Consider the following 12,397-nt stretch of genomic DNA (forward strand, 5'->3'; position numbering starts at 1 on the left):
AAGGCATTGATTTTTTAAAAATTTGTCTTTGGGCTTACTGTACCTTTACACATCCATGTCTCTGTGATTAAGAGTAGTTTGATTAATATATTATGTTAAGCATTTCAGTGCTTTAAAAATAAATCTTTGGAACTGGGAAAAAATATCAATTCCTATTTTATGTCAGAGATGTCTAGGGAAATAATATGAAAATATGAATAGAGAATACTCAGGGCAAGTTAATTATAATACTTGGAAAGGAAAAGCCAGTATATTCTGTAAAGTCAGAGTTTATTTTTAACTTTTGGGATTTTCTTCCAGAGGTGGTTGTTCTATTACTTGAAAGACTTTTCAAATTTAATTCATTTGTATTTTGCCTACGTTTCCACATTTTAGTCTTTGAATTGAGCAGTATTAGCAATTTTATATGTAGTTAGTTTTTATACTTGAAAACAAAATAGTGATAAAGGAACCTAGATTTTTTTAAAGCAATAATGTTATACAGGTTCAAATTAGGCCCCTAAAGGGAAAAAGACTAATATTTCCAAGTGTTGGCCTTAAAAATTTTCTCTCATTTGTTTCCCCAATCCCCAGCTCCCAACCCCTGGGCAAACACACACACACACACACACACACACACACACACACACACGCGCACAGTTTTTGTTTTTTACATTGTAACGTTAATTGAGAGCAGGACTTTAGTGTCTTAAAAAATCAACTTTAAAAAAATTCATAACTGATTCTCACTCAGCTTAAATAAAAAAATAAAAATAAATCACAAAATAAAAAATAAATCACAAAATTCACCAGGCCACACTCAAGTCTACCCAATAGAGGGAAGAAAGGAGAAACTAAGTACCACCTAGAATGGGGAAAGCAAGAGTAGTCCTTTTGATAGGGGGTTTAAGTTCAGTTACTCTAAGGTGTCAGTTCATGTCATCTTAGTTAATGCCAATAAAATTGTTGGTATGAGGTAAAACTTGTTCTAAAAAATATTTTTATACTTATTCCATAGATATTTGGTTCCCCAAGATTACTGGAGCTATTTGATTGAGGATAATTAAGTTTTAAATTCTGTGTGGGGAATTAGAGTATTCATTAATGAAAGAAAGGAAAGGTCTTTTGAACTAAGCCATTGGTAAAATTCCTAAAATTGATCCTTTATTTATCTTTCTGTTTTCAGATAAATCTAGTTTTTGTTGGTTTGTTTTTATATTTCCAACCCCTAACCCATCTTCATTAGAAGACTTTAGTATTACAAAACCATATTTGGAAGCAAAAGATAAAAATATCGTTAGAAAAACCTCTATTTTTTATTGCTTTCCAAGTGAAAACTTTAGAAGTCTGCTTTTCTAATTGCTCACATTCAAGCTTTCCAACCATTAATTTGGCTCTGGAAATTACATATGGAAAAATGGAAGCTGGCACTTGGAAAAGATGAGTTGATTTTATCTTTCATAATTTAGCTCAACTTCCAAGTACTATCTAAAATCTTTTGGAACAAATCTTTTTTATCTTCTCCATGTCTAATTAATAAAGTCAAAATTAAGGCCCCATTTCTCTGCCACAGCTGGGATATGACACACATGGGCAATAAGCAAGACTTCTCTCCTGATACCCAGTTAGTTGCCAAGTCCTATCTTTCTCTGTCGTACCTGTCACATTTCCCTCACTTTCCTCTACTGCCACCATTCTAAGCTAGATCTGACCTGAATTGGTTATCCTGACTCTGAACTCCAAAATCTTCCCATATAACTCGTACACATACACACGCCCCTAATTGTATTTAACCCTATATGTCCCTGCCGGAAATGGAAACATATGTTTTAATGAGTACAAATGGAAGACAGAATATAATGAACTGGTACTATCCTGGAAAATCTGAGGCATAAGTTCACCATACTTTTCCAATAGTGTGCTGACTAGTTTTACCATCCCCTACAGCTCCACAGCCTCCCTTGGGGCTGTCATCACGCTGAAGACTGGGTCACAACACATCTTTCTCACTGGCCTCCCTGCCACTTGCTTGACCATCCTCCTCCATATGGCAGCTGGAGTGAGCTCTCAGAAATGCAAATCCCAATATATTCACCTCCAGCCACCTTGTATCTCCCAGTGGTCTCCTACTCTTTTCACAAAGTCACACTCCTTAGTCCTGACAGATAAGGTCCTTCATGCAGGAGGACCTGAATGAAGGCAGCTTCATTCACTAGGTGCTCTAGCAAAACCGAACTACTCGCAATTCATGGAATCTAGTCCCTCTGCCTGGAAACCTGACCCGCTGTTTCTACCTTTCCTTGCCCCAGAGCTGTTACTGACTTAAAAAAAAAAAAAAAGGACTTCCCTGGTAGCGCAGTGGTTAAGTATCCGCCTGCCAATGCAGGAGACACGGGTTCGAGCCCTGGTCCGGGAAGATCCCACATGCCGCGGAGCAACTAAACCTGTGCGCCACAACTACTGAGCCTGCGCTGTAGAGCCCGCGAGCCACAACTACTGAAGCCCGTGTGCCTAGAGCCCGTGCTCCGCAACAAGAGAAGCCACTGCAATGAGAAGCCTGCGCATCGCAATGAAGAGTAGCCCCCGCTCGCCACAACTAGAGAAAACCAGAGTGCAGCAACGAAGACCCAATGCAACCAAAAACAAATATAAAAAAATAATTAAAAAAAAAAAAAGGTGCTCCACTGCTCTGAGCAGAGCATTCAGAGAAAGAAGCACCTCTGAGAAGACACAGCCTGGCAGTGCTCAAGGCGTGGCAAGCAGAGGGGTGCCTTCCAGTAAGGAAAAGGGGTCCTTGTCCTCTGCAGACACGGCCTGTCCAGGCTTGGTGAGCGGAACAAGGGTTAGATTCCCGCTCCCACTCGTCTCCTTGGTTGAGTGCCTCTGTACAATGCACAGACTAGACAACTGCACAGGGAGACCCACTTATGTGACAGCATTTAGCCTAATCCATCCTGAGCCTTCAAAACCCAGAGCAGGAATCACACCTACGAGGAAGCGTTCTCTGACATTCTCTGGCATCCGCACCTGGGGTGTGAGATCACTCTTTTTGTTTCCTTGTGCCTTGTACTTGATCCCAGTGCAACAGTTGTTACACCTGATTATAACTGTTGCCATCCTCCCTCCCTGGGTGAAGATCCTTCGGGTGGGGACTGTGTCTATCTCCATTTCTTAGAAACGTGCCTGGACAAACCGATGATTTGTCAGTTTCCAATCATAACATAAAAAGTTATTATTCATGTTATCTAAAAGGGAACTTTAACATCACTTCAACTAGTTTCAAATAATTGGGTTTCCCCAAATTAGTAAAATCTAACACATTTTATAAAGGGCAAAATAAGGAGGAGAAGGAGGAAAATAGATTACACTAAATGATGAAATTTGCTATAATTTTGAAAAGGGAATCTAGTTATCAAATATTGAACATTATAACTAAACATTATAACTTAGAAAATAGGTAGCCTGAGACTCACATGTTAAGGGCTGGAGATAGAATACACCCAGGACTTAATCAGATGAGACTTCCTGTTGCTCTGATTGGGGCTGTAGTCAGCATTTCCTCTGATGTAAGTTAGTTTACGTTGTATATGAATAGCAAGAGATTAGTAAAACCAGGTTCGTCTTGTGTTACCGATGAGACAAATGAAGACCTGAGATATTTATCTGTGCAAGTTCTCACAACAAACTAGGTGCGGAGCCGGGACTTGAACTCTGGGGCTGCTGCTCTATTTACATCTGACTGCTAGCTAGTAAATGTACAAAGCTCACAATTTGAGACTGCGTATTAATGTGTGAAACCCAGAGGTATCCTGGTGGCTGGGCTCTCCTTCTATAACCCATAGTCCATGTTGTTGAACTGATGGGCACCTTCTCATTTTGTACCATTGGTCTCCTAACTCCTTTGATCTCATACCCTTAACAGTAAATATTTGGAGAACTCACTCACATTTATATATTACATACACACACTACTAAAAATCTGATATATTTAACGTTAGTAAAGCTTAATTTATCTCACGTAATTTAATCTTCTTTTAGAGAATGCTGTCCTGACCCACAGGACAGCCTACTGAGCCAAAGGGCTCTGAAACTCCAATTCCAAGAAGAAAGGCTAGTGTCATCTAGTGGCCACGTGTTAAACTGCACGCTCCCTGGCCTAGCGATGCACTGCTTGGCTTTCCTGTTATCTCAGAGAATAGACTCTACCAAATCTCCATTTCCTCATCCTGCACACATTTATTATGTTAGAGCCCAACTTCCTCTCTTCCTTTGTCTCCTCTTCCTTTATTAAACATATCTTCTATTTATATCCACTTATGCATATGGAAAAAATACTGGAATAAAATACAAAAATAGGGAATGCGAGTTAAACTACCAGATAGTGTGTATTTATTTGTTTACTGGCTTATTATCAGGCTTTTCCATTTGACAAGGAGGGCAGGAATAATTTCTGTATCCCAAATGCCTAGAACAGGGTTTGGTACACACATAGCAAGCATCAATAACATTTTGTTGAGTCAATTAATTAATTGGTTATTTGGGGATAGAATGATTCAGAATGCTTTATATTTTCTCAAAATGGCCTTATATTTTGCAAATGCTCAATGATCAATATGAATTACAATTATAACTAGAAAAAAAGAAATGTTACAACTAATTGGTTAGCTTGGCCTTACAGCCATAAGCATGCTCTTTCAGAAAAACCACAAAGATGACAAAGATCTTAAAGAGCTATCTAATCAATTACTCGTTACCAGCCTGTGAGACAACTGATGCCATCTTTATATCCTGTCTGCCAGCTAAAGGAGACCACAGTGCGGGCTGAGAATGTGCTGGTACTGATAATCTGTGCGACAGTCAGCCTTCTTCCTCATTCTCATCTACATTGTAAAGATTAGTAGGCTAAGATGGGCAACCTCGTAACAGTCATTTCAAATAACAGAAATGCTAGATAGCATATAAAAGGTCAAGAAATTGTCATACTCAGGAAAATTCATGTGATCATAATAGCAGGGTAAGGTCAAGGAAATTTATAATGAAAGATGGCTGTTAAAAGTATTATGAGAGAAATTAATAGGCACACAGACCTCACAGCCAGCCACTGTCGATCCACCAAAAGATGAGCTTTGTCAATTCTGACATTTTTGGCATAGTGTAGGCGTTTTGGCAAATCAGGAGTCAAATAGGGTGTGAAGTGCTGATCAGGTTTTCGGCACTGAAAAAGAGGTAAATTATTTCCTCATGACACCTATAAGACATGCAAACTAATTCAACAATTTCATCTCCTAAGATGATTTGTTAAACACTTTTTAAAAGTAAGAGGATTTAAGCCTGGCTAATAAAATAGGAATGTTAAACTTATTATGTGTAGTCACATTCTCTAGTTATATTGTTTTTAATTGTTGCAACAATATTTAAGTTGCAATTTAACATATGATGTAAATTATATCGTTTGCTGTCTGAAGTTTTATTCCTATGTATATATGTTAAACCACCATAAATCTCCCCTCCTTTTCGACAGAGAATAAATATAAGTTTGGATTTAGAGTGGCAATTACAAATTTGGAGTCTAAACTATACATGAAAAGTCTTATATAGACATTAATAAATATGAGTAAAAAAATTTTTAAATTAGTTAAATTGCACCAAAAATCCCTTCACAATTGACTCAATTTACCCTTTAAATAACCTACATTTGCTTAAATTTCAAATCAAGTCAATAGTTTTTGAAATCTAGTCCAGTTCTCCCACTTGTGAAAAATTCATGGGTTTCTTCGCAAACTGGAATGAAATTTTATTTCTTAATAATTACTGCTGTTAACTAGATGGCGTATTTAAAAACTTGGTAAAGATGCAAATCATACTGGTATCTATACATGTAAAAAAAGTGAGAAAATGAGAAATAGAACTACAAAGAAACTTTTTCTCCCTCGACTCTTTTGAGAAACAACAGAAAAAAAAAAAAAATACAGGTAAGGATAAGGGGAAATTAATTGTTTTCTACTTGCTCATTTTCTTATTTATTTTAAGCCTCAACAATCTCATAAATATTTCAAGTCTGTGTCACTATTATCTCATGTTCAATTTACATAAGAAAAAGAAGAGACACTACAAAATTGATTTTAAAAATTTAAAAGAAATATAGAAAGTAGGAGAGTGAAGAGAGTTATAGAATGAAAAAGGGAAGAGAAACTTATTTATTGCACAGATATTTCTGCCAGATATTTTTTTTTCTTGCCTACTTTGCTATCTTTCCCAGTCTTCTTATTTTTCTACTTTTTCATTTATCATTACTTCTTTCTTAAGCCGCTATTTTTGTAACTTCCAGGCAAGCACATTGTGGCAGCTGCTGAGGATGCAGCTTCCTCAAAGATCCAATGGACTACAATGTGCCCTTAAGGACCACCGATCATTTGATGAGGCACACTTTGCTGGCTGGATGTACAGCCCCAGTAAATCCAGAGAAAACTGGGGGTACACTGCCAACCTCTGAAGAAGTACGGGGTCATTCTTTGCATCTGAGAATTTGAGACGAAGACACTAGAGTTGAGATAAAATTTTGGTCCTTTTATCTAAGAACAAAGTTGATGCTGCTGCCTGTCATGCAGCCAGAATGTGTGGGACTTGCCACTTCATGTTTGGTTATGTTTGTCCAATATAAGCTCAATATAGGCCCACAAATCAGCATTCCTGGAAATATTGTACTACCATTCGGAACTTTTCCCTGGGAATAATGGACTACTTCATAAAATGATAGTCCATTTCCTCAGGGCTCTGCAGCTCCAGGCCTGGTCCTATCTGGGATGCCATGTAATGGATTTCCAAAGCCTGTGGTATCCAATCCCTTTGCGCCACTAGGATTATTAGACATTTGCCATCATTTCACCAATAGGATTACAGCTATATGGATCATGAGGTGATGGAAAAAAGGGAAAACGATATGTGGATTTAGAAAGTCCATTTGCTGGAAATTCTCCACTACCCTTCCAGTCAGCATAGGCACATTCCAGGTACACCCTTCACCAGGAGGGAGTGAGATGATCCATCATGCTTACTCAAGATCAGAATATTAGGTGTAAGAGACAAAAGGAGTGACTAACACTAAAGAATTTCTGCTCAAGCGCTCATTCCTACTTCAAACTTGCAGTGGGTCCCAGGTTATAGTAACCACTCTTTCCCCAGCGTTTCCTTATTCACATTTTCAGTGTTCAGTCATTCACATTTTATTCTCACAGTTTTTACTATGTTTGCATATCGCCTATACGTAAATAAATCTAGCCCCATCCCCAGCCACGGTAAACTCATGAATCCATATAACAGATGTATATTTGCAAATATACTTTAAACATAGAACCATTAAAACCACCATACAAGAATATTTCAGGTCTCTCCAGGCGTAGTGAACTTCACCTTGAAAAATCCCGACTGCTTTAATCTATCTGGAGTTTGTCCTGCTTATTTACTTACAACCTGAGATGCAAGAACCAATCAAAAGCAGTTACAATTATACTTAAGGGAGTTGATTTTTCTGACCTGTACAAAAAGATCTATAATATCTGTGCTTCACTATTTTCCAATATTAAATCATACAAAAAATATGAAAAATGATGCCACCTGAAGCTCACTAGCCCAGCTCCTTTGAATGAAACATCAGCCCATTCAATTCAGGAGTCAGTGCCTCTGATACCCAAACAAATTTCCAATAGTGGTGTCAACTCCAAAATAAAAACAGATAAGGTAAAACAAACTGACAGGAATTTTAAAAAAAGTTGATGGAGGTTTAAGAAATAAATTACAAATGGCTTGGACTCGAAAATATAGAATACAGCTTTCTTGAAACTTAGATTAAAGACATCCATTAATTTAAACATATGTATTAGAAGACTGTATACTTACACTGAGGTTCCTAACAATTTCTTCAGAATTAACTGTTTCAAAAGAAAAAGAAGTAAATCACATTACAACTGCAAAGAAATATAAACAACTCAGGTGAATTTGACACAGACGTTTATTAATGACTATGATCTGGTAAAATTAAATTAAAAAGTACTTAAACAAAGAATTATTTTAGCATTTAAGAATGGAGTATATTTTAACTTAACAATATTAGATATTACCATAGACTTTAACGACAGACTGTAATTAAACATGGGATTTTCTCATTTGCTTCTGTGTGGTCTTCCCAAGAGGTCAGAAGAGGGGGCCTGGTAATCCCTGCATCCTCAGAATCAGGAGGCTATGGTTATTCGCTTTCAGTATTACCTTTATTTTTTTATGTGGTCATCTTCATACTTACAGGTAAAAAAATCATGAGGTACATTACGACTCCGGATGCGGGGGGCAGGTCCTTCATACATGTAGAAGTTTACTTGGGAAAAATAATTAGTCATGTATTCCACTTTGTCACAATAAGTCTGATCCATTCCTGAATTTAAAAAAAATTATTCACTGAATGTATAAGATGGTAACAATCGGTTGTCTTTGATCAGGTCAAATAGGAGATATTTTATGTTACAGATCTCAAACCAAGTTTGACTGAGAACCTTTACAATTTACCCAATTACTTTATTCTAATTAGCAGGCCTTGAAAATCCTGGCAGTGGAAGAGAAGGATCATGTTTATAAGAGAAGAACAGATAGGAATTATAAACAGATCATCTGTTCAATGCAGATCTATTAAAGTAATTTCAAAGAAGAAAGTTCTCTGTAGGAAGCTAATTAAATCTTTATAACATCTGATTTTACATAAAGCAACATGATATATTTTTAAATAAAAAAATAACATGCATTTTTATAAAACAATACATTAAGCAAGAGAACAAAGCCTAGAGAATTTTTACTTTTCATAAGTGTATTATTTAAATTTATATAAGAAGCATATGCTTTAAAAAAGAATTGGTAGTTAAACCTTTTTTATTTGAAGATTCTTCAGACTCCATCCAAATTTTTATTTTTATTATTTTTACGATTAATTTTATTATTTTTATATTTTATAATTTTTTTAACAAAATATGCATTAAAATATTTTCTTTAATTTTAAAACAATAGGTCAAAGTATTAGGGGAACCATTTTAGAAACTTTTAAAATAAATTACTATGTCTCACATTATCTTGATGTAAGATATAAACAAAATTCTGCAGATGTGTTCCTTTTCCTCTTCTCACCCCATCTAGACTACCCTGTCTAGAAAAGGTCCACTTCTGCTTTATGTACTTCCTACCACACCACATCGAGCAAAATACTTGGCTTTGAGTTAGCACTTTAAAAATATTTGTTGAATGAATGAGTACTTTAAAAGTGAGGTTGCAGAGGGCATGACATCTGTCTCACTTCTTTTAATATTCAGGTTGACTGAAATGGAGAGCTACCCTCAAGCAGAGAAATGTGGAGTGACAGGGACTTTATAGAAGTCTATTCACATGACTCAAAAGAAATACATAGAACATGGTAAAACGAGCCAATTCAGTAAACAGCAGCCAATCTATATGAATGAATCATTCACTGAAAAGAAGACATTTTTTATGATAACAGCCCAGCCACATCCTTGTTAAGTACTACTAACTCCAAATATATAGAAAATTAAGTGTATGGATAGATTTTTCAGAATGAATGTTAGAATAATTAAACTAAAAGTATAAATTTTAGTCCTCTATTCATCACAGCCTACTACAAAGCTCATTCTTTGCTCATTCAAGAGCTTCTAGGTCTAGAAATAGACTTTAAAAATCTCTATTTTTTTTGTATGCTCCCCGAAGTGATAAGATTTAATCAACGATAAAATACGATTTTAAAAAAAGCACGATAAAATATGATTTAAAAAAAAGCATACCATGGTCAGCCAAAAGGATTATATTGACACAATTGACTAAGTTTCTCTGCTTTAGGCCTTCCATCAACAATCCAAAAGTGTGATCTACTGACTGCAAGGCTTGAATTACCTAAGGAAAAAAAAATTGGAGTTAAGATTATCTTCATGAATTAAGGCTTAATTAACCAAACCATTATCTAATCGAGTAAAAATTAAATAATTTCCTTCTCTGAAATTGTTGGGTTTTGAAATAGGATATCAGAGCCCAGCACCCATACTACATTTAGCAAATACCAATTCCCTATATTTCTATAGCCAAAAAAAAAAAAAAAAATTAAACCATATTCCCTACAAAGGAAAATAGACTACTGGCCAATAAATACCTGAGAAAAAGTGTTCAACTTCAACATTATTCAAACATTATTTAACTGCAAAGGTTTTCATGATAATTTCCAATGCTGGGGAGAAGAGTCCATAGACACTTCTATAGGAGCCTAAATGGTTACACATGTTCCAGAGAACAATGTGACAATGTGTAGCCAGAGAGTTTAAAAGGGGCATACCCTGTAACCTAATAATTCTGTTTCTGGGCATTTGTCCTAAGTAAACAGAGTACAGATGGAGATTTACATACAAGGATATTCATCACATTATTTTTTTACAATTTAAGTACAAGAAAAAAATTATACCATATCCTTAAGTAGGCATACTCAATAACCATTAAAAAATATTTAAGCAACCTAAATGTCCATCAACAGAGGAATGGATAAAGAAGATGTGGTACATATATACAATGGAATATTACCCAGCCATAAAAAGGAATGACAATGGGTCATTTGTAGAGACGTGGGTGGACCTAGAGAGTGTCATACAGAGTGAAGTAAGTCAGAAAGAGAAAAACAAATATTGTATATTAACGCATATATGTGGAATCTAGAAAAATGGTACAGATGACCTTATTTGCAAAGCAGAAATAGAGACACAGATGTAGAGAACTAATGTATGGATACCAAGGGGGAAAGGGGGTGGGTATGGGAGGAATTGGGAGATTGGGATTGACATATATACACTATTGATACTATGTATAAAATAGATAACTAATGAGAACATACTGTATAGCACAGGGAACTCTACTTAATACACTGTGGTGACCTAAATTGGAAGAAAATCCAAAAAAGAGGGGATATATGTATATGTATAACTGATTCATTTTGCTGTACAGTAGAAACTAACACAACATTGGAAAGCAACTATACTCCAATAAAAAATAATTTTAAAAATATTTTTAAAGAACAATGGCATAGGAAGATGATCACAATACAATGCTAAAGTTAAAAAATTAAAGCCAAACTGGATACACACCCATACATATTGCATAATCCAATTTTGTTTTTAAATACATTCAGCATTTCATAGTAAAGTCACATATATGGAAAACCAAAAGAAAATATATCAAGGTACGGTTAACAGTGATTGTCTCTGAATAATGAGTTGGAGTTCATTTTTATTTTATTGTTTATATTCTTTTGTATTTTTAGATTTTTCTACACTTTATCGATATAGTATATTTAACTGACTTAAGGTTTAAGTGAATAATTTTTAACTAACATAACCTCATTTTTTTTCAGTGAATAAGAAAATGTAATAGCACTTTCCCCACGGGATTGGGGAAAATGTTTAATCTTCTTAGTACTGTTATAACAATGATTGCCTTTTTTTTTCTTTTTTGAGAAAGGATTTTACAAGCCAATTACTGTTAAGAGTGTTAGTGCATTATCTCATGAAATCTCTCAGCAAACTTTCATGGAAGATGCTACTGGAATTTCCAGTTATAGAGACCAGGAAATTTGAGGTTTAAAGCAGTTAAGTGACATGTTGGTGATCCCACAGTTACTAAGGGACAGGGCAGGACTTTAACTCAAATCATCTCTATATACTGCTAAGTCTATCATCAACTCCATGACACTTTCCTGACCCTCATTCTCAGGGTGACCATGCACACTGGTTTGCCAGTGAGAGTCATGGTTTCCACCTGTCATCACAGCATAATTATGTTCCCTTTCACATAGTTCACCTACTCACTCCTCCCGGCTGCACTCAGAGCCCTTCCTCCTCTGCCCTCCCATGGCACCCTGGCATCCCGCTATCTTTGGACTCTGCACAGTTTAGAAATCATCTGTGCCTGTGTGTTTCTCCCCAGGAGCGTGGGAGCTCCTGTAGGGAAAGGACTGTGCAACCAAACTCATCACCTGCTTCCTAAGCACAGAGCTGTTCACAAAGTACACACTCCATAGATGGCACGTTGCACTGAACGTGAAGTGAGTAGATGCCAGCCTCCTAACAATAGCAATAACAAAGCCATAAAGCCTTCCAGTTTCTGCATCTGTTTGGCCTCTTCTTAAGTTTTAAATGAGGCTTTGTCTTAATCCTTCTATTTTCACTCTTCACTCTTTCTTTCCTTAGGACATCTCCACTTCCATGCACCATCTGTATGCTGCCAAAGTGCCTGATCTCCATCTCCTTTGAGCTTTAAATCCATATTCAGTTGCCTTCTGGACATCTCCATTTGGATGTCACAGGCACCCCAGTCACAACATGATCTTCACCTC

The 12,397-nt window shown here is 36.2% G+C and overlaps 1 protein-coding gene across 1 annotated transcript in view; it reads right to left on the reverse strand.

Moving 5' to 3' along the window:
• The window catches only part of ENPP3 (ectonucleotide pyrophosphatase/phosphodiesterase 3), an 88,496-nt gene that overhangs the window by 25,330 nt on the left and 50,769 nt on the right, over positions 1–12,397 (reverse strand). Inside the window, exons 12-15 of the mRNA XM_061206787.1 lie at positions 9,810–9,918; positions 8,276–8,404; positions 7,876–7,907; positions 5,067–5,194 (exon numbers count right to left, since the gene is read on the reverse strand). Coding sequence (XP_061062770.1) covers positions 5,067–5,194; positions 7,876–7,907; positions 8,276–8,404; positions 9,810–9,918 — 398 coding nt within the window. The remainder of the gene's footprint in view (positions 1–5,066; positions 5,195–7,875; positions 7,908–8,275; positions 8,405–9,809; positions 9,919–12,397) is intronic.

Source organism: Eubalaena glacialis, chromosome 12 (assembly GCF_028564815.1).
Source record: "Eubalaena glacialis isolate mEubGla1 chromosome 12, mEubGla1.1.hap2.+ XY, whole genome shotgun sequence".
In the NCBI taxonomy this organism is placed as follows: Eukaryota; Metazoa; Chordata; class Mammalia; order Artiodactyla; family Balaenidae; genus Eubalaena; species Eubalaena glacialis.